General features: G+C 40.7%; 1 protein-coding gene across 5 annotated transcripts; it reads left to right on the forward strand.

Moving 5' to 3' along the window:
• Window positions 1-391: 391 nt before the first annotated feature.
• kif26bb (kinesin family member 26Bb) lies at window positions 392-25,221 on the forward strand. Of its 5 annotated transcripts, none has more exons than XM_019271121.2 (15): window positions 392-751; window positions 958-1,326; window positions 3,971-4,447; window positions 7,520-7,641; window positions 7,756-7,927; window positions 11,781-11,990; window positions 12,413-12,506; window positions 13,571-13,842; window positions 14,799-14,976; window positions 15,163-15,301; window positions 15,429-15,588; window positions 15,740-18,902; window positions 20,620-20,792; window positions 22,475-22,625; window positions 23,681-25,221. In XM_019271121.2, the coding sequence occupies exons 1-15, from the start codon at window positions 692-694 to the stop codon at window positions 23,902-23,904; spliced, it is 5,964 nt and encodes a 1,987-aa protein (XP_019126666.2). In that variant the 5' UTR covers window positions 392-691; the 3' UTR covers window positions 23,905-25,221. The 5 variants fall into 5 exon arrangements, with proteins under 5 accessions (XP_019126666.2, XP_019126667.2, XP_019126668.2 ...); XM_019271122.2 differs by having other exon boundaries at window positions 23,705-25,221; XM_019271123.2 differs by having other exon boundaries at window positions 20,620-20,778; window positions 23,681-23,873.
• The last annotated feature ends 707 nt before the right edge of the window (window positions 25,222-25,928 follow it).

The raw sequence follows: 25,928 nt of genomic DNA on the forward strand, positions 1-25,928 counted from the left end.
TAAGTTTTTTTTTAAGTTTTGTATACAGTTTAAAACTATTATAGTTTAAACAGCATGTACTATTGTACATTTTTTTAATTTATGTTTTTTTTATAGTGTATGCAATGTACCTAAAGTTCCAATAATATTAGTGATCACATGTTATATTGTAAATGTATAGATAATGTCCGTAATTTTTTCAAGTTTTATATACAAAAAAACTACTGTAGAAATTTCTGACTTTATTCCTTCTTTTTTTCCTTATTTCTGTTTTTCTTATCTTCTTTTCTTTTTACTTTATAGGGTTATAGTTAATTAGAAAATATGTTTAAAGAAAAAAATAGTAATATTAATAAGGTAATAAGTCAAATAATATCAGTGACTTTCATTGACTAACTGTTCATCAGCTTTCTCTTTTTGTCTGCCTGTCTGTCTGAACACTTGCTCCTTACCGCCTCCCTGAGGTGGTTATAATAAATAGACAAGTCAAAACATGAAGTGTTCCTCAGTGCGCTCACTCCTTCTCCACTGTGCCACTGTCATCACTCCAGCGCTGAGACTCTGTCTCTATGCCTCTTACTTTGACATATTTTTTATTTAAGCCTACCATGAGTGAAATATTTTTGCGTTATATCAATGGAGCTTTGACACAATTCAATAAAAGTGCAGCCTGCCTTTGTTCGGACATCTTTTTAAATATTAACAAGTTGTCATGTCATCTCTGACTGGAAGAGGAGAGAGATTTCCTGCCTCGGTCAGAGGAACACACTGGGTAAGTGAGATTTATTTATCATAAGCATAATTTGTTCACACTTGTGTAACACTGTGTGGTCTCTATGGAGTTTCACTGAAGAAAAATATTGTTGCACTGCGAGGAAAAACATTTGGGTGTGGTTACAGTTGTCCATGTCGATTGACATCTAATTTCCCCACTGCCAAAGCCCACATACATCCTTCTTACAATGATTTATTTCTCAGAGCTCAGAAGTACAGCATCATTGTGAGCCAGTTTGCTTTTCTGCAAGTATTAACGGGAAAGACTACCAACCCAAGGAGCGTCTTACTCCAGAGGGTGCCGGGGGGACCAGAGGCGACCCACATCGGAATATGTGCCAGAGAGCAGACGCCGTCCCATCATACAAGTCCCTCCCTGGAGCTGTAGGAGACCGCATCAGGAGTACAATGTCCTTTGGTAGTGGGACTATATGTCGAGGCGGTATGTCGGCGAATCCTGGCTTTGGGAGGTCTGAAAGGAAAGTTGCGTGTTGTGAGAAGTGCTCGGCGACCCTTGTTGCTCTGAAGAAACAAGCTCTGAGTCTGGCTGTTCACCATCACTTCTCCTGCAAGGTCAGTAACCATGATGGAGCTGCTCAGGGAGCTATAGTGCAGAATAATTACACTGGAGATCAGTCTGCTCACTTTTTGGTTCATACAAATCTTAATGGGGATAAGAAAATAACAAAATGCATTGACACAAATTTTATTAACTTTATCAATTAAATACATCTCAGACCCCCTCAGCAGGTGTTGGTATAGGGTAAAAATGTGTTTTTTTTAGTGGCAGCTGTAATTGCCAGAATTTTACTGTAATAAATATTACTTTTTTTTTCAATATTACTTTAAAAGGATATTAGTACTGCTGATTTTACATTTAAGGTTGATATTTTATTCCATAATTTAAAATGTCTGTAGATTTTACGGTGAAAAACTGCTAAATCATTACAGTAAAATATTGTAAAATATGCCATTAAATATTAGAGTGTTTTACTGTACTGTAATATAAAATATTACTTTATTCTGTATACATTCCCTTAAAATACCATATAAAATTAAAGGTTTTGAAATCGTCATATTTCATGGCATATTTTATGGGCTTTTTTTTACAGTGTAGAAAATAAAAAAAATACAATTATACCACTAAATATTCTTTATACTATTGTGATGGAATTATTCTATTCTTTTTTTTTATTTAATAGCTACACAGTTATTTTCCTTGTCTATAATATATACACTTTTATATATTATATTTACTTTTTAATAGACTACTTAACAATATAGAAAAATTAACCAATTGCAATTTTGATCACGTAAAGCGTGAAGCATGTACATCCTGTTTTTAAAAAGCAAAATTTATTGACTCGAGCATCTCAAACGTGAATATTTGCTGTTTTTTATAATCTGCCACAGTGGTAAATTGTAAATCTTTAGCTTGTGGAGTCAAAACAAGTAATATGAATAAATCAGCCTGTGCTCTGGGGAATTGTAATACACATTTTTTTTTTATTTTCAGAAATTTTGCATCCCAGAAGATTAACTAGCTAACTGATAAAAACAAATGAGCTCTGATTAAAGTGCCACGTTTAACACAGTGTATCTGTAAGTGTTTGTATTTTATGTGGGCACATCAGTCTGTACAGTGCAGCCTCTGGGAGGTATGCACGCCATCCATCTATACATTTGTCACCACTAACATCCATCAAACACACTCCAATTGACAAAGTAAACCAGTGCCATTCCTGCGCGAGTGGTTTCAAATGGGCATGAATATTTCATCTCCGACATCCATGTGTCATCTCCACAGTCCTCTCCATTGAGGGAGGACTATTTATTTTTGTCCTCTTAAGTGGGATGGGGCACAGCTAGCATTGTGTTTTAAGAGAGAGACCACAGGCCAGAGCAGTACACAGCAGAGAGATGGTATCTTGTGGCCACAGACATGGTCAGAAGAAATCTGATAAGCCAGTTAGCTCTTTGCAGGTTTATCGATCCGAGCATGATTTCTCAAAAGCATCGTGGCTCTGTAACGTCATCTTTTGAGAGGGCTTGCAATCTGGCTAAGATGAAAAGTCCAGTTGCCCATCTGGCTACCATAACACATTTCTTTCTTCATATATGTGCCATTATTTCTATTGGACAAATGCTCACTCCCAAACATAAAAATGTAAATTTCTGCTGGTAGAATTTGTTTGTTTTTTGTTTTTTGCTTAATATCCGGACATGTGGCTTAATTATTATTTTTTTTTTTTCCAAAAGACAGATTTAATCCCAAATGTTTTTAATGCACTTTTGGAGATTTAATGACTTTGTTTTACATTAATATTGAGAGGTCCTACAAAACTCCTCTGGGAGAATATGGGTCACTGCCAATGTGTTGGCAGCTTGCAGGATGGATGAGAAGGAGGAGGGAGTGTGAGTGTGTTGGATGCTGGTAGGTGTCAAGGGCAGACTGAACACGATGTGACAAAAGCAAAATGATGGTTTGATTTTTCTGATGTTCATTTTGTTAGATTTGACAGCCTGTGTCTGTGCCAGGAACACAGATGTAAAAAAAAAAAAAAAAGTTTAGATAGAAGGATTTAAACGTTTTCTTCCCTCATTAAAATTAAATTGGATTATTATGCCTAATTTAGCTAACAACTATTTGTTAAAGTAACACAATCTCGTTAAATTATCATGACATGATTCTGGAGAATGCCCAGTACTCATTCACAGAAATATATCATTTTAGTAGTACTGTAACATCATTGTTGGTCCCAGGAAAATGAAAATAAAATGCTCCTTCACCCATTTCTGCATGGTAGCATGTTGTTCTCCAATGGTGGTTAAGAGCAGAGATCCATGGTACTTTTAGTTTATTTTAAAGGTGCAGTAAGTCATTTATTTTTTTGCTTACTGTATCTTTAAAGATGACAGGCGTAGTATTAATCAATACTACTGACTTCATGATTACTTCACTAAGTGCTAAGATTGCTTTCGGTGCCTTCCCACTACTCAGTTTCCATATTCTCAGTGATTATTCATGCAATTCATGCCAGAAATCAAATGAAGCAAATTAGCTTTGTTATTATGTCTTCACTAGAAGCCCGTGCTGCTTAGGAGCTTAGCCATATAGACCTTTTGTCAATTACAAGCAAGTAACTGCTTCAGACACCTAACTGCCAAGTTTTTTTGTAGTAAAGATTATTTCTGCTACTTCCTTGTTATTTTGCAGGACACTAGTGACCTGTCTGCATTTCTTCACGACAACCTTCGTGTCCATAGTCGGTCTACCACTGAGTCCAGGGACAGAGACAGGGAGCAGGGTGAGTGTGGAACCTGCGGCATTAACCTGAACCAGCTCAAACAAGAGGCCATCCACTTGGCTCTGAGCAGGGGTCAGTCATTAGCTAAGCCTCCCTTTGAACCCAGCTTTAGCACTGGTACACTGCTGGGACAAAGTGAGACAAAGCATGGAGACAGGGCTCCAAGGGAAGCTGTCACGGCTGTGCACCAATCGCGCAGTCGCACCCACAGTCCTCACAGCCCGAGAAGCCCGAGGACGCCTCAGAGGACCCCTCAAACACTCAGACGGAGGGGGCCCAAGCTCCCCAACCCCGATATGGACCGCTGGGTAGAAGAGCAGCAGCAGATGGTCGCTTCTAAATCGGTGTCGAGCACTGATAGGGTCAGCATCTACCCTCACCATCAGGTACCCCTAAAAGCCTTCTCTTACCTCTAAATCACACATAACACCTTCCTTAGTGTGCATCCCCCTTTTAATGAGCTATATGGGTAAAGTACATCTTTACGGGTGCATGTGTCAGCAAAGCAATGATTCATAGTGCCCAATCAGAGCCTATTTAGATCCCATGGCTGAGGACCGTAGTTTAAAGTACTTTTGCTAATGGAATGGAATTGGGTCATGATTTACCCCTGTCATAAAAGCTCGCCAGTCAAAAAGCACTTGTGATCAATAGGGGGATAGTCATATTTAACAGGGTGGCTGGTGAAATGTGCATTACTGTGATGGAAGCCACACCAGACTGAACCCGTCCTCCCACAAGAGCCAAATGAAAAAGGTTATAAACCTGTGCAAGGTGAATGAGAGTGTTTTAGATTTTTAATGATATTGTTGGCTCAGCTTTGGTGGGCTTTTAGTCCCGATCCATATGGACAAAATATATTTTCTTTGAAGTCCTAGTAGATATCATGTGACCTGGCCGACACTGAGTTTTCATAGACATCATAAACGCCTCCCCGGAAGAGCAATTGTCCAATTATAACGTAGTGTGCATGGTGGTGTAATGATAGTCCTTATATTGATTCAAGGGTGGTGTCTTTAGTAGTTTTTCCAAAACACAAGACAAAAGGAACAAGAAAAATGATAACATAAGCACCAAACCTAGATTACTATGCATAGTAATAACCTTACCTAGCGTTATTTTAAAGAGCAAGGAGAATTTCAAATCATATTTTGTAGATTTACAGGCTTTATACAGCCAAGCAGAAACCCCCATGGCTGTGAAATTAAGTCAGTGTGGAAGTGCCAAGAACTGCAGTTCCTCAAATGTCCACTTGAGGCTGGCTACAAAAGTCAGTCTCTATAAGCCCCATGTTAAAATGTCCACAACTGAAATAAACATGGTTACAGCCTGGTACAAAAAACTGTTTTGGTCTCTATAACTAATTTCTAGAGTTTGAATTTGTATATAACTCACTTGTTCAGATTATATTAAGGCTTAAAGTTATGTATAATTAGGTGCTAACAGGTGAGTGCCATTACAGGCAGCTTGTTCGAACACCCAGGCTTCACTGGCCCGACTGAGCATCATCAATGCTCCACATCTCTGCCCATTTTTAGATTAACTGGTAGGTCACAGAATCAGAACTGTCAAGATGGCGGTGGCCAGCGCCACCAAACTCTAAGCTTAACGCCCTCTTCAAAAACCTGTGAGTGACGTCACGGATACGACGTCCATGTTTTATACTGTCTATAGTGGGAACCAGTCCTGGATGAGAGTTTCAGGCTAACACCCGTTATCTGGGAGAGTGTCCAAACATATCAATATCAATTAATCTTAAAAGCTTTTTCCTTTTGTAACATAGGATTCTCTTTAATATACAGATAGTAAAAGATAAGTCTAACCTCTAACCTCTATCTTGCTTGTCCAAGTGTTGTATGTAAGCCATGTAAACACACATTTTTCCTCATCCTACTTAAATACTAATTAGCTCTACATTGTAATACAACAACAATGCTGTTTCTTTAGTTCCGTCTTTTATATGGATCATCAACTGGTGACGATGCTGACTTTTTTTTTCTTTGCCTGGTCCTCGTTATATTAGTGTTCTATAATGTATGGTATGTAGCTATCATGTGCATTAGCTTAATTAGTTGGCTGAAACATTCTGCAAGCAACAACCGGCAAAATTGATTGTCAGCAGCTAGAAATGAGGAGCTGGCTTTTGTCCACTTCTGTCTGAAATCGTTTCAAAATGACTAAGGAATATCAAATGGTAAAGCTTCACCGCGTACGGGAATGGAAAGCATGACGGGCGTAGCAACGGTAACTGAAGGGGGAGGGGGCTGAGCAAATGGTGCATGGGAGCAATATTGTAATTAACCTGTTATCCCTAATCGACTCGTCTAATCAAATTTAACAACAACAATGAAACATCTTACTCAAATGAAACTGTCCTGGGCTAAGACTGTATGAGAAATTAACCAAGCGGGTCCAGTGCGAGAGCAGATCAATACAGGTCTATGTGGCTGAGGTGAAATAATATGAGAGGAGTGAAAGTGGAGGACGGAGAGCGCGGAGACAGGAGAGAAAAAAGGAGGGCGGAGGAGGAAGAGGAAGGGAAATTAAGTGTTTAAGATTGGAGGCAGGAGAAAGGAGTGGAGAGATACGCCGACTTAAAGAGACGGAGTGGAGGGTGGGAGAGGAGGGGAGAGCATGTGAGAGCAAATACAGAGAAAAATCAGAGCAGGGACGAAGAGAAAGTGAGGATCAAAAAAGGTTATGACAGATGGTATGAGTCAACAAGAGGACAGGAGGAGGAGTGACGAGTATCTTTACTTTATCCATATTACCTTTTTTAGGCTAGCCCTGTCTTCACCATCCTCCTAGACTCCTTCCAAACCATCAGCTGCTGCAGTCTTACGGCACTAATTGCCAGTTTATGCTCGGACATTATTAAAATAAAAAAAAAACAGAGCTGACATTGTTATCTTGCCCTAAAAAAGGCTGAGACATTGATGAGACGTGGAGCTACAGAGCGGTATGAGCGCACTGTAATACAAAGATGTTGGCTCAGTGGCCTGCGGCGAGGCTCTGTGACTTCATGTTGAGCTGTAGCTTATGCATGCTGAATAGGTCATGTTGCATACACACAGCACAGCACAGTCATGGATGAGCACAAAACACACATCTTGGAGCTTTCGGAAGCGTTGGAGTTGCTTTACATAAAGTCTCTTGACCGAATTTGAGGGTGTATGTGTCAGAGGCAGTGACCGTATGTAGTTACACTGCATTTCAGTTTCAGTTTTAAACTCAGACAGCAGTCACAAACTATCCCTCACACTCCACATGTAGCTAGCTAGAGTCATAATATAACTAATGGTGTATGTTTAACCCACTCAGCCTATATGTCCTACTTAGACAGACGCACCCTACACTCATCCCCCGGAGTAATTCCCATGATAATGGCCCCTTTTGGAGTGTGTGCAGGAGGTCAATTACAGATTTGGATTTTTATAATGAGCTTTTTCCCCGAGCAGGCCGCAGATGCTGCTGCACTGAGCTGTTGTGACGCCGGGATCGTACAGACTAACTCGAAGATCCCTCACATATCCAGAGTGGTGACTATCGCCAACACTGCTGCTATGTCTCTTTTAGCCAGGTAAATATCTCTAGATCTATATTAAAGAACAAGTTTCATCTTCAGCATGTCAGCACTGTCCACACCATAAGTTTCAGTCGTGTGACTTTCTGCCACATCCCTTCTTCCCTGTAGGGCAGCCGAGAAGCTCAACCTGACATCGAGGAAAAAAGGCCAGGCTTCTGATCCAGCTCCTGCTCATCTCTCCACCTGCTTCAGGGAGCTGATCCAGAATAACCCACCACCCGTCCCCTCCTGCCTGCTCCAAGCTGCCACTAGAACCAAAGACTCGCCCAATGTTGGCAAGGTAGACCACAAGGCTTCAAATTCCACTAGATTTATAGTAGATGAAGATTTTTCAGTGGATGCAATTTGCTACAGCATTGCTTATAAATGATTATTTGTATAATAAAATGGGACTGAGTAATTACAGATTAGTATTATAATAACATTTTACCAGTGAATATTTACAATTCTCAACATTTGGTTAACATAGATTGATTTACAAACATCCACCTTCATACAAAATGTAAAACTATGTGCACAATATATATTATTGCAGGAAACAAACGGCTCTCTCACTTCTTGTGCAGCACAGAATTCTTGAGGGGAGTTGGGGATCATTTATTTATGATATGAAACAACAGTTTGGGATATATGTTTAATCATTTTCATTTAGATGAGACAATTGATGCCAGTTTCATGTCTCTTTGTTAAGTATGAAGCAATCGGTAGCCAGTTAGCTGAGCTTAGTATTTACTTATTGGTTTATATATGAATTAAACTAATGACATATTAGTAAAATAAGTCAAATGTAGAGGTGTTAGGTGCTAGGTGCATTTTTGTGTGATCTTTGGACAGATTAGGGTCAGCTGTAATAGTAATAAGTAGTAATAACTGTCTCAACCTTCATATGTTCTGTACAGACATGAGAGTTACCTAATTCTCTGCAAGATAGACAATTAGCGTATTTCCCCAAAATATCTATTGCATTTCACCTTAGCTTTAGCTATTTGCAAGATGTAAAAACATAATTCTGTTCATGCGGCCTGCAGGCTATAATGTTGCAAACAGTAGTTGCATCCCTATGACTATGACTATGCACCTTTAATCACAGCGCAAGCAGTAGCCTTCAGCCATTAGCTGCACTCACGAAGATCAGTGTAGCTTGGGTTCAAAGTTTAACAGATTTGAACTCTTGACTCTGTGTGGCTCTTTGCAGCACATCATGTACATCAGTGCAGGATTGTGGCCGGGAAATAAATACACCACTTACTCAATAATGGAAGAGGCAACGACTTGTTTTTCCTTCTTACTTCCTATAAAGTGTGTAAATAGATGTACATAGGACATGCATTTACTGGAGATTTTACCACACACACACACACACACACACACATACATTCAATATCTTAATATTTATTAAAATAGAAAATATACAGAATTTATACTAACAGTCCCCTTAGCTGTGTACATGATGAAAAAACAACTTCACTTGATGAAGATCCTGTGTTACCAGGGCCACTTTATGTTTTATATTGTGATGTGTAAGTACATAGAATATGTCCGAAAAGTATATACTACCATCCTCGCCCACAACCACCACCTTGGAAGTGTTTTTACCACCCTTTGTTGCAGAGTAAAGAGATCACAGTCAATTTGGAGGAGATCCTATATCTATGATACACTGTAATGCGGTGCTAATGTCTCCATCTTGTTCCTCCCCTCCCCTCCACTCACCTCCTCTGGGAGAAAGTAGGGAGATCAATATGGCTGCCTGCCCTCCCCTTGTCTCAGATAGATGGACTCTTGGGTTTAGTCTAGAGTTACAGATAAAGGCTCAGATAGACCCCAACGGCAGCCGCACCTGCCCGAGCACTCAGCTCAGTGTGCTTCTGCGTGCCGGATTATGTACGTGTGTGAGAGCGGAGGAGGATTTTCTCAGCTTGTAAATGGGTCTCTTGAATAATTTAACCCTCATAAATAGAGTTTGACACATGTTCAATAGGGTTAGGGAGTCACTTCTTGCATAAGATATTAAAATTATGAGGAGGGGAGAGGGGGAAAAAAAACATCCTTCACAGTCAGTGAGAACTTATTATGTGGCAGATGGAGTATGGCTTTTAGATTTTCAAATTGTCAATGATGTCATCGTGGTGTAATGCAGTCCTGGGCAATTTCAAGAAAACTACATTTGATTGGGTGTCATGGCACACAGGGATACTTGCAGTCTTGCAGCCCTGAGTCCTGATTAAGAATAATTTTATAATCGGTTTATAAACCTGAATAGAGCTTATTATCTTTTGTGAGGTAAATGTTGCCTTGTCTTCCTGCAGACTAAGACCTATGAGCCTTGTTAAATGTCTGTCAGAGTCAGGGTCTAACTTAATTTAAGACCGTAAAGCCTCTAAATCCTGAGGCTTCCTGTAGAGAACTGCATTAAGGAATTAATGTCATGACATGCGGAAATATAGCAGGTGGCATGCATAGCCATGCAGTTGTAAGTGCACTAACTGGATCAACTGGCTGCAGCCAAGAAAATAAAAAAAAAATCCTTACTTTAATGTTAAGCAGCTTGCTGCTCATTGTTGTATTTCAATCAGTTGATGGCTATGAAGCAAAGGAAGAGCAGATAGTTGGATGTGTTAAAGGGCACACATTTGCTTCAGTGAATTTATGTAAACCGTCTTTAGCTCTATCCTCAAACCTGATCCTTTTTGACATTTACTACTTTGTTCTGCTTAGGTTTCCTTTTTCCACCTAAAGTTTCCTGCAACCCATGTTACATAAAAAATATCTTAGCAGCGGGGGTTCATAGATGAATGTCTGACTAACTGACTGCAAGTGACAGAGTAACAGGCAGCTTTACACAAACAATTTGAAGATATTGTGGCATCCATACAGCCTGTACATATTTTGGAGCCTGGGTTTGTGGTTTGTGACCTCTAGGAGGTCCTCAGAGTTACTGCAGGCGGGAAAGCCAAATTATGTTTAATCATCATCAACATTACAATATTTGTATAATAATAGTTGTCATGATAATAATAATTTACACAACATTGATGATAGGCTACCCATGAATCCTTGTGCATGTGAGCCAGCGCTATAGGTCAGTTTAATATGCAACATAATGGCCTTGGCCTGAAAAATGTTGAAGACTGTTTTAAAGTTTTCTCACTCTACTGTACACAGTGCTCTCAGGCTACAATGTCTAAAACTTGCTGAATTTGATATGAAGATATTTTTGAACCGTTTTGAAACTCATTCTTTTTTCATAAGTTTGTGTTTGCTGCTTGTGTTTAGCCTCAAAAGTTTAAGTTGTATGTATGCTGCTCACATTCCTAGCCTCAAGATCACCGGCTTCTTCTAAAATCACTTAACGTGTTGCTCTGTAAAAGCAGAGCACCTACTCAACCTCCGTCTTTGATAAATAATGGATTTTTCTTCTCAGTGTGTCTTAGAGTAAAATGTTTAGCCCTTCCCTGTGTGTAGAGTTTGCACACAGGGGTAAGTTACTTACTTTTGGCAGCTCACTAGCTGAGACTTAGCATTAGCTATGTGCATTGAGTATGTTAGTAGTTAGCAGTTATCGACATGGCCTAGTTAGACTGGACAGTATCAAATTACTAACTTTTCACATAACACATGGGTGCTATTATTTAGTCCCATAACTTACATCATTAAACATCTGTTCGCCCTCTGTCACCTCCCAATTACAGTGGAGTTGATTAGGATTTTAGTTGTGGTGCTTACAGTAGTACAGCCATACTTAATGCTTAGCATGTATATAGCATAGACAAAGCAGCCATGTTCTCAATTAGCTATAGAGACCAAAACAGTTTTTCTGTACCAGGCTGTAAACATGTTTATTTCTGCTGTGGAGCTGGACATTTTAATATGGAGGCTTATGGAGACTGACTCGTTGTAGCTAGCTTCAAGTGGTTCTGAAGAACTGCAGTTTTTGGCACTTTTGCATTGGTTTCATTTCACAGCCATGAAGTTGCCACTTGGTATGAGCATGTTCCCGATGTTAGTTTGCTGGCCATAAAGCATTTGATAAAATAAAAAAAGTAACCTGATGATGGCGTTAGAGAATGGGTATTCAACACTTCATAACATACTGTAATTTTCGACATGCTCCGATCTTTTTTGGTGTACAGGTCAAAGTCGTGCTGAGGGTGAGCCCAACGCTGTCAGAGTGCCAACGCCAACCACCTGTTCTCCGGACTGACCCGTCCAAGAAAAGAGTCACTGTAATGGAACCAATCAGCCAAAGCAAATCATACTCTACAATGACACTAGACAGGGCTGGAAAGAATTTTCTGAAGACCTTCAGTTTTGACGCTGCCTATCCTCAAGAGTCAAGCCAGGTTTGGTTCTTCATCCTGATTACTGCTCAACGTAATTCAAAGTTTAAATGTTTCTGTCTTTGCTTCCCTAATACTGATCTATCCTGGTGGATTTGTTTTACAAATACTTCAATAGTGTAACATTGCTGAACATTTAGTGCATATTATCATTTGTACGTACACTACAAACCAACCACGCTTGGTTTGCTCTCTCTGTCTGATGACCTGAAAGCTGATAGGGCCTGGATAGCCACCACAATTATCCAGTCCATCAATTATATTCAACCTTCTCCAAGCTCTTCTTACAATATCCGAGCTCAAGGGAATCTGCAGAATCAGTATGCATCCCTCCTCTGCTTCATTTCTTTCATTACGTTGTATGTACTTTTTCAGTGTGGCGGTGAATCATAAGATGCTCGCTGTCCTTTGTTCTCTCTGACCAGGCTGAGGTGTGTGCAGGCGTCTTGCCTGACGTCATCCGCTGTGTGCTCAGCGGCAGCGATGGATGCGTTCTGGGTTTGGGTTGTGCCGATGTGGGTGAGTAATCGGCCACCGTGAGAGGCCACGGGTTAAAATCTTAAGATGAGAGTGCTTTTATCTATGTTCAGGGGCCATCCACTCCCCCCTCGTCGTCGTCCTCCTCCTCCTCCTGCTTCTCTGTCGCGCTCCTACTATCATTCACTCTGTCTATCACTTAATCCCCCGTCTCCATTTTCTCTCTCTCTCTCCCCTTATCAATCCTGATACACTTCTGCAGCCTCCTTGGCTTTCTCTCCTGCTCCATTTGTCCTTTTACTTCCTCCTTTTTTTCACAGTAGTGACAGAAAAGTGTTGCTATTTCAACTCCTTCTCCGTCATTCTTATATCGCCTGTTACTTTGTAAATAAAAGCCTGTTCATCAATTATAGAACACATAAAGCTTTTCAAAAAGCATATTGCACAAAGGGACACAAATATTTGATTTTTTTGAAGCACTGAGCTCCAGTGAGGCGACTGTAAACAAAATGGACTATAATACGTTGCTATTAGAGAGATGGAACCCTGCACTTAGCATCGGTGAAGGGGTTTAATAGATTTGTGGTGCGTGCGTGTGCATGCACACACATACACACACACACATGCAGGGTAAGGACAGGGTCTCCTTGGCTGTGCTTTTTCACATGACGCCACTCTCCGTAAATCTGATTGAATTAGTTGGGCAATACAAACTACATGTGGCCCACAGCCAGAGGATATCAATCTCCTCCACAGAATACTATTCTCTCTGAATAACGGCAGGCAGCTTGGCCTTTAATTGAAGTAAACCAATTCTCCTATCTTCATTCAATTACAGTTCGGATAAGACAAGACAGGGTAAAACAGGACCATAACTCAAAAGTAATGTCGGGAAAAAGTGCACTTGGAGATAGAGTATGGCACCAGTGCATAAGAAAATCGGAAATGTGGATGTGTTTCTGTAAATCATTATTTTTGCATTCTTGTGTCTTGTGATCTGTATAATCTAGCGCATTGGCTTGGATCACATTCTTGTCAAAGTCTATATTATATGAGGCCAATGGGGTGTCTGTTTGTACACCTGTGTGCTCTGTTGTCTGCCTCAGGCTCCTGGTCCAGCATGGTGGGAAGTGGTGAGAGCATCCAGAAGCTCGGGCTGATTCCATGTGCCATCTCCTGGCTGTACAGTGCCATCGAGCGGCGGAGGGAAAAGACCTGGACCGATCTGACCGTATCAGTGTCTGCTATAGAGCTCTGCTGTGGAGAGGAGGACACACTGAGGGATCTACTGGGGGAAGTCGTCCCTTCAGCTGGCAGTATCCAGGACAGCCCAAAAGCCCATATTAGGCTCCAAGAGGACCCAGTCTATGGGATTCAGGTAAAAGAAAAAGTTTTTTTTTATTATTTTCTTTTTTGTTTGTAACTGTGTACAAGCGTCCATAGACCCAAATTGCTGGTGTATTCCTTTGAAGAACATAATCACCCTTAAAACCTAATTAACTTCTTATTAATCTTAATTAATTAAAATATTGATATCAGTATGATTATATGTAGTCGATCAAATCTTTGGAAACATACACAAGACTATCCCAAATCTGGAAACCAGATGGTGAGCCAAGGCTGTGTCTTTTCTTCCTGTCAAGTGAGAATTTCTTGGCTCTGCTTCACTGGCAATGCATCAAAGACTCAATTTGAGAATTCACACACGAATAAGTGTTATTTTACAATTGTCTTAACAGCTGTGGACCAGAAAGTGAACCCGTAATCCTAGAAAATCTTGTTTTTCATTGTGCACAAAGCAAATTAATTGCTCATTGCTCATTAATTTTCAGTAGAAGGTATCAGTGATGTTAAAGATAGTGTTTTAGGTTTTTCTGTGTTGATATTCAAGGATTAATGACAATGTTTATTTAAATAGTCAATTTAGATAATGGACTACACTGTGAGTGAGAAGATTACATCTGATTGCATTATGATTCTGCAGCTGTCTCCTCCCTCAAATTGCTGTTTGTTAACTGCAAGCTTGCATCTCACTGTGCATTTCTTTTTCCATTTAACACTATGTACAGATGGAGCTGTTATTCGAAAACATTGTGTTATTCTAATAACCTGCATCATAGTAAACACTAGAAATCTCTCAGAAAGTGCAAACATCTGCCAAGGCTAAGCAGTTCTCTAAATATGTTATTTTCATCATTTGGTATCCAGATCTGAATCAAAACACACGTGATAGACAATAGTGGGGAACATGTGACAGATGGTTTTCATTTAAGTAGTTTATGAGAAGATTCTCTTCACATGAGATTTTATGACTAGCTTCTCCCTTCCCTCCAGCTGCGTAACCACAACCGGGTAAAGGCCCCCACTGCTGAGCGGGCTGGTTCCCTCCTGGACGCAGCCATTGCAGCACGTCGGCACAATGACTTCATTACGTACCTGTCCGACAGCTCCATAATGTTCTTTACTCTTCACGTCCAGCCGCCTCGTACAGAAAGCAGCACCATTGGCAAAGGTTGTAATGAATTATTCATGCCTTGTGAATCCTTTGTGAATTTGGTGTTTACCCATAAATTATTTTCCACAGTTAATAAATTCAATGATTTAATGTACTTAATATACATTTGATTATCATCTTATCAATTCGTATATTATTCGTATAAGTTTCTAATCCTCTCTGCTCTCTGATTTCCATCTGTAGGTTCGCGTGGCCCAACTAAGTTGACCCTGATTGATGTGTGTAGCGGTATTAGGGGTATGACCAAAAATAAACCACCATATTCAGAACTGGGGCCTGTTGTCGTGTCTCTGCTAAGTGGACATAAAACCACCCCAAACAAGTAAGAATGTAATCCCAAAATATTATTGGTGAAAACATTTTGGCATTAATTGTTGTTGTCAATTGTCAACATTTTATAATGGCTAAAAAATCTTTGGAGTAATGCCATTTACTCTCTCTTTGCATAGGGGTAGTAAGTTGACTATGCTCCTTCGAGAGTCCTTGGGCCATGTGAATTGCCATACCACAGTGATTGCTCAAGTTGCTGATTCAGTGGCTTACCTTCAAGAGACCTTATCCACCATCCAGCTGGCTTCTCGCATCCGCAGGACACAGAAGAGAACAAAGGTACCGTAGACGTCCTTTAATGTCTTTCTACCAACCACCTTTTAATGGCATCACAGTGTTGGTGCTGTTTTATAAAGGAAGTGAGAGTTTCATAATCCCATTTGTTTTACTTACTATTACTTGAACTAACTTATTCATCTTTATCCAACAGCAGTCCACCTCATGTTCTCCATCTGGAAGGAGTTTGACTAAAGATTATGGGAGAGGCCCTCATTGTTTGTCCCTACGGGCGTTCCACTCCACCGAAGAAGTAGATGTTGACATCCCTCGTTTCCGTTTACGTGGTGAACTGGATGAGCGCTCTAGTAGTGACCAGTCCTGTGACACAGTTATCCAACTTGACTCGGATGGCTTGGTCCAGTCCAAAACAACCTCAAGGCTGGCACAACCTGAATTTGTGCCCATCATACCCTCTTTGCATCCTAACAAGGCTGACATGGATGATCCAGAGTTTACTGCTCTGCTCCAAGAACTTCTGAGAATTCCTAAGCTGCAGGGAGAGAAGAAGAATGAGGAAACTGCTCAAGGGAATACTGAAGTACTGAAAGCAGACATGAAGGAGCCAGGGAGGGACTGTCTTAAATGTGATACATTTGCTGAACTTCAAGAGCGCTTGGGCTGTATCGACGGAAGTGAGATTACAATGGATATGCTCAAGTCTACCTTTAATGGACTTCCTGTTAACAATGTACCAGCCAAATCACAACCCCAGAAAGACACAGGGAAAAAGACAGACAAGGAACCATCAGAAACACCACAGACATTGTTGAATCAGGGTATAGGATGCAGTCAGACCTCTGTTGGAGAAAATCAAACAGATGGCGCCTTCCCTGGGGACAGTTTTCAGAGAGAGGATTCGGGTCTGTATGACTGTGAAGAGTGCAGTGCGACCAGTTCCAGCGAGGAACTGCTGAATCAAACTCTCGGTCGTAACAAGACCTGTCGCTCTGAGCTGCCCAAAAGTGGAACTCCTAAGTCTGATAATAATCTGTCCTCTCGGGACTTTGATGTGGATGCTCGCAGCATGGCTGTCACAAGCTCCCTTGCACTTCAGCCTACAGTTAAGCAGGAGTGTCCTGAAGCTGCTGATTGGTTCAAACCAGACAAAAGGACCTCACCAGTTGGCAAGAGCTCCCCCATATCTCCGCCCTCCTCCTGCTCCTCTTCACACTCCTTGGCTACCAGTGTTATACTTGGGGATGTCTTACCTAATCGCCCCACAGAGGACATTAAAGAAATGAAAGCCACTATCACGGTAACTGTTCAACAGCCACTCGACCTAAAAGGTCAAGATGAACTTGTCTTCTCTATGGTGGAGGAGGTGACCATCAGTGGAGAACTGAACAGAGGGAGGACAGGTGGAAACATTATTTGTATCAGAGACACTGCCCAGTCACAGGCACATGTTCAAGGCTCTGCTGGCTCTCAACCGATCAGGATAATCAGCAATGTCAGTGAAGAATCTGTAGCTACCTGTTCCTCAAATACAAATAAAAGCTCTGTAGTTCAATCTGTAGCCAAAGAGGCTAGCACTGAAATGCCCCAGTGTGAATTCAGAAAGGAAAAGAGGTCCTTACCTTCATTTATAAATCTTATGCTGATTAATACAGATATGGATTGTGAATTGAATGGTGCAAAAGAGAAAGAAAGTCCTCTTGACACTGTTACAGGAGTCAAGTCAAAGTCTGAGCTGAGAGGGAATAAAGTCAAATGTCCAAAAGATAGGAAGGCTCTCGAGAAGAGGAGTGGGACTTTTGTTTCTGAGACACATGCCAAAAAGTATGATAAAGTATGCGATCCACCTTATCACCCGGTGGTTTTGGAAGATTCAGCTTTCTGTGATGAACCTGCAGAAAACAAAATGTGTGGAAAGAGGCCGAGAAATACAGAGAAGAGTCACCCCAGAGACAAGGAACATGTTTATTCCACTAACACTGCAAAGGCCTCAGAGGGGGGAGAAGTCTGTTCCAGACGTGTTGGGAATGCCCCCAAGGGAATTGGTGTTTCACCTGGTTGCCAGGAAACCACCCCAGCTTCCTTTAAAACAGGTAGCTTGCCTGGAGGCTGGCAAAATGCCAACCACCAGGACAGCTACTATGGTGGTTACATGGCAGACGGCCACAGAGACCCAAGGGGGGTGACATCATCCACCTCTTGTAGCCCAGGGGTAACGCTGGAGAGGAGGCAGGGCAGACAGCACTCCCTAGAGAATCACAGCCTCCATGTCTCCTCTCCTCGAAAATATGGAACAGACTATAAACAGCATGCTAGTAGTGCTACCAGAAAGAGCGTTGAATCTTTGTTTGAGACCTCGAGTCCAAGAATGAAACATGATCATATGAGTGCCAGGCTGAGGTCACCCTCTGAGGACAGCAGTAGGCTTTTCAATGCCAAACTGGAGCAGCTGGCTATCAGGACTAATTCCCTTGGTAGAACCCCAAAAAACTTCCCAACTCTGGACAGGGACAGTAGTAACACCTCTGTGAGCTCTAAGGGTAGTTCCAAGGGAAGTGTTGAATGGTCTTGCAAGGGAGCTTATAAAGGACATAATGGGGGAGATTGTACCTTACCAAGGGCTAGCAGGAGTCCCAGGAAGAATCCCCGGCCTGAACAGAGTTGTCACTTCTTTGCTTCTGAAGACTCTTTAACTCAATCTGCTAGGCATACCCATTCCAAGCTGTCTGCTGTAGGGAAACTTAAGATGGCTAGCCCCAAAGTCCGTCGACTCTCTGCCCCCAGCATCAAGAACCTTAGTCTCCCCCACAAAGGTCTGAGGCAGTCCATCAACCGGAGTGCCAGTCTTTCACCAGACTGTAAAACTGTTAGCTTTGAGCGGACATCTTCCTTTCTCTCCTCTTCCCCTCCACGCTCTTTTCACTCCATTAGTCGGACTCCGAGCCAGAGCTCCACATGCTCATCCACAAAATCTGTCATTCAAGGGTTTGTCAACGGAAGGATCTCAGATCTCCTTAAGGAAAGGGCCTCCAGCCCCACTTCAGCAGGACTAGACCAAATAACTACCATTCCCTCGCCATACAGTCAGGTGACTGCTCCCCGCACGCCTGATCACCTAAGTGGGCATGCAAGTGACACCACAAGTGTGTTGAGTGGAGATTTGCCACCAGCTATGGGGAAGACATCCTTGAATTTTTCTAACAGGAGCAGTACGGTTAGCAGTGGATATGACAGCATGATGAGGGACAGTGAAGCCACAGGCAGCAGCATCTCAACCAGAGATTCTGTCAGCGACAGGAGCGGGTCTCTCCTCAGTGTGGCTCGCAGCAGCCGATCATCTCGGAGGAGAGGCAACACAGGTAACACCTGGAATAACTGGCCTTTTATGAACTGAACCGGATGACTTTCTCTTCTGGACAGATCAGACTCTAATCCAAGTGCTGTGTGTGTTGTTTGTGTGAGTTATTAGTTGTGCAAGTGTAGTCTCAAAAAAGTCTAAAGTTAGCAAGCATGTTGGACATCTTAACCTGATGATAACCTGTGATAATCATTTTACATTGATTGTTATATTTTCCCTTTTTTAAAGCACTTGTTTCTATTCATTTCAGTGCAGTGTAATTATAAACTGGCAGATATTTTAATGTATGCCATTTTTTCTTTTAGTTTTGTACATTTTGTAAATTATTGTTGCAGTTGAGGGAACATAAAATCTGATGTTTTGAACCTGCAGTGGTGGCACATTTTCACCAATACAATTAAAGAGTTATTGTTATGGTTAGGGTTAGGTATCTAACCCAACTCAAATTTTACATCAGTTTTGCATCCGTACTATTTCCAAACCATAAACAACACAATTTTTTATGAATGTGAGTTCCACGATTGTATTTTTTGGTTCGTTATCGGACCACATAAGATATTAATGTGACATTAATTTGAGATGACACACATCTGGAGAATGCAGTCGGACCTAGTTTCCTTACAGGCACTGAAAGCCTAATTATGTAGGAGGTCACATCATTAATATATGAACCATGTGACGGCACTTACAGACCAGACACAGAAAATTAGTCTTTGGCTGATACATTAAATTATAAAGATGACTGTGTGCATATTAACAACACTTTTGTTAAAACATTGTTAACACAGTGAAAACTGCTAATGGAGCAATTAAAACAAGAGACAAAGCATTTGCTGGATGAGCGTTTGAATTTTAAGTCCTCAAACATAATGGACTAATAATTGTGCAATTAAATTCTGTCTGGACGTAATTTCTCCTGAAGTGTCCTCTTACATAATTAACTCATCTAGATTCTGATGAAAGCTGTACCCGTATCATCAGAGTTAAAACATATTTTTAATGTCTTAGGATCCCAGTGACATAAAGCATAAAATATCTCTTCCTGTACTGGCTAATTGAGTCAATCCAGAAATAGTTACAGAAATTGTGTCTCCTGTCTTGACTTTTATGAATAATATGGCAGCCCTGGTTACAGGCTACATTTGCTCTTAGGTAAACTGTTTTTTCGGTTCCCTGTAACAGCACATGGCTGGCACATTAAAGGTCACTTAGGGACACAAGCCTTTATTCATCATACAAATTTACTTACAGTCAGGAGTGATGCTTTCAGCGTAGAATGTTAGTTGATAATACTAATGCAATGGTGCAGAGTCTTTACAACATTAGCCACCTTGTAGGTCTATAAGGACCATGAGCAGGCTTATTCATTTGTAAAGATATGACCTTAGAACAAAACAGCATAATCTTAATCTATGTTGCTGAATTTAAGTTAATGCCATGTACTGTATATTTATTGTAAGAATAAAGTGGTATTGGTATAAATAAAGTTTTTAAAGCAGCAGTGGCTTCTCTTTGTGTCAGTGTTGGCATATGATCATGCCAAACACTTAACTTAAAATCAATCAGATTAAAGTCAGATTAAAATACTACCTTAAATACAGTAAAATTAGCAATAGTTTCACTATGCATGTGCAGTAGAGAGCTTCAGAAATGGGAGAAGGAAAAGAACAAGCCGAGATACATCATCTCACCGCACTTTCTGCCTCACCCTGCTGTAGGTACTCACCAGCGTCGTGTTTCCCATGACACACCTCTGTCCCTAAGACGTTCGGCTAGTGGTCTGCGGTCTCGTTGGGTCGGGGATCGGGGAATCCCAGAGTCCTACGAGATCAAGGTCTATGAGATCGACAATGTGCAGAGGATGCAGAAAAGAGCAGGTGCTGGCAAACAGGTGCTGGGTTTATTTTGATTTTTTTTAGGAGGTTAAAGGGCACTGGGTAAAATATGACCTTCATCAACCACTATTGGAAACCAGCAGGAATAGCAACATTGGTCACCACTCAAACTCTTCTGGCGTCTCTAAAACCTCTTTCATCATATTGGCGTCGTCTTTAAACAAAACCCAAGTCATTATGCAATAGAAGTCTCACTAATACACTAAACTCTGAAGCTAGCAAATAAAATCTCCTGTCCATCCTTGCTCTTTTTATTAGCAAAGAGCAATGTAGAAAAAATTTAGGTAATTTCACATTTTCATCAACCACTAACTAAACACAGCTAAAATGCCACAGCTATCAGGTTACATTAGTTTCGGAACAGATATATTCAGATATTTTTCACCTTGGAATTTATTCTGATAAATATATTCAGATATTTTTCACCTTGGAATTTATTCTGATAACAAGAAATGGCCATCTGACTGGCCGTGGGCAATGCTACCTTAGTCCTCACCACATGATGTTGTACAGATTATGTACGCGCGACTACCAAAACAAGTAGTTTGGGGCAAGCAGCGGTCTGACACAAATTAAAGACAGACATTAGCCTCCTGGATTAACTATTAAAGCTAATTGCACAGGGAAATACTACAGGTTTTGATCCATAGCCTGTAAATAGACAAGTTAAAGCATTGCTCTAAATCATTTAAGTGCAGCTTCTGCAGTGACCTTAAGGTAAGAGATCAAGAGTTTGTCTGGTTTGATCACTCTAGATAAATCTGGCTGTGAAAGTGAATTACACTATCCACTATCACAGTGCCCTTGAGGAGGGCACAACTACTGCAGCTGCCTTAAAAAAAAGCTGTTTGTTCTGGACAGGTATCAGGTTTCATGTGCAAGATTATAATAGAAGCAGCATTTAAAATAAAGTAAGTAAGTAAAGGGTAGATAAAAGATTCAGTTGTGCATTTAGAGATGAAATGTGCCTGAAAACACAATGCTGCGCATGTGGTGACGTAATGTCCCCATGAGGAGCAGTCTGGCCTCATGAGAATATTCCCTGCCTCCAACAGTCTCAGGCATGGCAACTTTGATACAATTTTAATGACCACATGGGGGGAAATTGGGTCAATGCTGCAGCAAAGGACAAAGAAGAGCACTGGAACTAATAGAACAGGTCGTTTGTAAAAGCTTTTAAAAGAAATAGCACAAACTGATGGAAAGTTGAATAGAAATCAATAGTAGAGTTGTAAATATAATAATATAATAGCAATGTCAGTGTAGTACAGCAGAACTCACTGCTTTATATTTAGAGGTTTTCTTTTGTTTCCCATTACAATGTGCATGTACTGTATTGACCTTTGGAACTGTCCCTTACGATTATACTAATCTTACGTAATAAGGTTAGTATAATCACAGTGTAATTCTATTTACTAGCCTACAGACCTGTCTTGTCTCACTCCCCAGAGGTGTCCTCCCTGCGCCAACATGGTGTTTATGAAGAGAGGGAGCGGGGAGGTGCTGTTGTTCATCCAACCTTAAAAACACACTGCGTGTGTGTATGTGTGGAGAATTCAACCAGCCAATACACCATGTTATTATTTTAATGAGAATGATAGTAGCAGAAGTTAAGCTTTTTAAAATAAACTATTATGAGCTACATTGATATCGTAGTGAAATGTGTTTATGTTTTCAGGGGTCGGCATGCTTCAACGCCAAACTGAAGTTTTTGGAGCACCGTCAGCAAAGGATCTCAGCGGTCCGGGCCAAATACAACAACCTGAGGAGAGAGCTAGAGCAAGCCAAACACAACCTCATGCTGGAGCCCGCCAAGTGGAACCAAGAGTGTCAGTCAAATTATTCTTTATTTGAAAAAATAAGCATGCAAATGATATTTTTCCTCTTTTGAAAATGAGAATAAATGCATATTTGACCATATTCATTAGAAATGTTACAAATATACTGACACAAAAGCCTACGTTAAATCAAAATCTCTACCAATCGACTAATTCAATTTGCAATCAATATAGTGCCAGATCATAACAGTTGTAGTAATCTCATGACACTTTCCAGTGTCTAGACCATGCAGGACATCATCATCACCACAACAACAGGCTTGACCAAACAATTAATGCATTAATGAGACATGAATGTGTACTGATGACGAGGGAGAGAAGAAGAGAAGACCTCAGTGCATCATGGGAAGTTCCCCTGCAGTCTAGACGTATAGCTGCATGACTAAGAGATGATTCAGGACTCACCTGAGCCAGATCTAACTATAAACTCTATTAAAAATGAACTGAAATGAGAAACTGATTCTAAAAAAGTTGCTGATTAATTTAATTAAACAAACAATGGGTTTGTAGTATGACAGCATTTCAACAGGGGGGAGAATGCTACTCTTACTGGGACAGTATCCAAAATATTTCCTCATAACCATCATTAGTATTATCCTTAGCTCTATTTGTAAATTTCTATTATAACACATTATATTTTTCACTGTACACAAAGTATATGGTGCTGTTAAGCAAGATGGAACAGAAACAAGAGTGCCTTTAGGCTACTTAATCCTTTCCTTGACTGAGAGACAACATTGGGAGGTTTTATATGGGAGTGTCTTGGAATACCAGTAACTGTGGTGGTTTGTGTCTTGAAATTAAGAAATCTCTGCATCTGTGAAGAATTTATTAGTCATTAGTACACCCTGCAGATAAGTTATGGCCATGGGAATCGGCCAAAAAATCGGCCCTGGTATTTTGGACCAGAGCAGCCCACAACAACTCCACCCGGGCAAATGCACGGTATGCCAGATTGCCAGTCCGTCCCTGGTTATGGCTAATGTTTTACTGGTACTCAGCTTTAATATCATTGTAATATAGTCTACATATAATTCCCACTTCAGTATCCCTTTGCTGTCCTTCTCCAGTCGACCTCTGGCAGACCTTCGAGGTGGACTCCCTAGAGCATCTGGAGGCCCTTGAAGTGGTGACGGCTCGGCTAGAGGACAGGGTCAACGTCTGCAAGGCCAACGTCATGATGGTCACCTGCTTCGACACCAGCACCAGGAAACGGCACAAGAAGCGACGGAGACGAGCGCCAGAGCAGAGAGCCCTGAAGGCAATCTGAATCCTCTTTTCCTCCTGTGTTTTATCTAGTAGCACTGACATTTTTGGATGATATAATCAAAATGTGTACACCTGAAACACACTTTAATGCACAATTTATGTTCTCAGCACACACTACGTTACCTCTGGTCCCTTTGGATTAACCAGGGAACTCAGATTAGAGTCACGTACAAAGGGCTGATACTCACTACAGTTTCTAACCTTTCTTTCAAACATTTTGAAGATCCAAAAAAATGTCATGACCTTAAAAAGGACTTGCAAGTATCAACTCAGCTCAGTGTAGCATTTAATGCCAACAGGTCATTTTAGTGTAGTTAATGGACAAATATTGTAATCTTTCATCTCCTGGCAGAGAATCTGAGTATTCAGGTCAGAAAACTTTGCTTTAAGGTGACAAAAAACACACAACAAAAGAAAGGCTCCCTTTGGATTTAATATAGACAGTACACTTGATATTAGATAGAACTGTATAGAAAGTTAACATTTTTGCAGGGTTACTCACTGAACACTTTTATCAGTTTGTTTAAGGCCATTACTGGACGATTTGACACATACCTCATACCTCTTTTTACACATGACTGTTAAAGCAAAAGTAGCTGTATTATTTGAAAAAAAATTTCACCACACACACTTTACTGTGATCTTTCATTTTTTAAAGCTTCTTATATGTTGAACTTCTGATTTGATGATCAAATGTGATTGCAAAACTTAAAGCGGTCTCAGACCCATTAACTATCTTGAAAATGTTATTTTCTGAAAAGAGTGTTCAAAAGCAAATATGCCATTTTGTATATAGATTTTGGTGCTGAATACAATTCTGAAAATTAATTTGTGTGTTTCAAATCTTTTGAAACTAATGTAAAAATGCTAATAATTAGAAGGATGCTGGGTTGAGGTGTTTTTTTTAGGGATCAAAGCTGTCAGTAAGCTGTGGAAAAAGTGACTGAGCTGTCTGAGAAGGACGGGTGCCCAGTGATCAATAAACTGGCTGTTAGAACACATTAGTAAATGTTTGGCGGCAGAATAAAAATGTGGATTCTACTCTCAGTGTAATGGAGGAGTAATTACATTAAAGGAATAACGTCATCATGTCTGTAGAACCTCATGGCTCTGAAGCCATTGAGCCAATAAGAGAGGATGGAGTGATGCATACTAATCAATGCTAGATTTTTTTTTATACCTGGATCGATGCATTTAAATGTACAGGACACACACACACACACACACACACACACACACACACACACACACACACACTGGAAGTCTGTTTTGTGAATCCTATTAGTCAGCATGTTGTATGTCACTGTTAATAAATGACCACAGCTCTCAGTGATTTTATGTGTATCCTTTTGTTAAAATGAAAGTCATTATGCAGCTCCTGCTCATGCTTCCATCACATTTGTTTGTCTGTTTGCAGTGATCAGCATTCATGTGTATTTGTGTAAGTGTGTGTGTGCAAAGAGAGAGAGAGAGAGAGAAAGAGAGAGAGAGAGAGAGAGAGAGAGAGAGAGATGTGATGCAGTATAACAACTACAGGATGACTTTTCATGCCGTCCACAGCAAATTAAAAGGTAATGAGAGCGAGCAGAGTTGAGCCCTAAAGCGTCCCAATTATAACGTCAGACTCATTACAAGAGAGAAAAAAACCCAACAACACACACACACACGCACACACACACACATACATGGACTCACACACACACACACACACACACACACACACACACACACACAAATATTCCTTCCTTCCCTGACTTTGCCTTTCCTCTCTTTCTGCTCCACTTCCTTATTATTTAACATCATTTCAAGTTCCACAAACTCGCAGGCATTATTGCTGTGTGTGTGTGTGTGTGTGTGTGTGTGTGTGTGTGTGTGTGTGTGTGTGTGTGTGTGTGTGTGTGTGTCCCAAATTAGATGCTCAGCATGGGTCTGGATCTAATTTGGGATGAAAATGTGGGAACTGCATCACTTTAGGTTTACACGAGTACTTTATGGTGCTATTCATTATTATTTTTTAATTACGAT

Source organism: Larimichthys crocea, chromosome XI (genome assembly GCF_000972845.2).
Source record: "Larimichthys crocea isolate SSNF chromosome XI, L_crocea_2.0, whole genome shotgun sequence".
NCBI classification, from domain to species: domain Eukaryota; kingdom Metazoa; phylum Chordata; class Actinopteri; family Sciaenidae; genus Larimichthys; species Larimichthys crocea.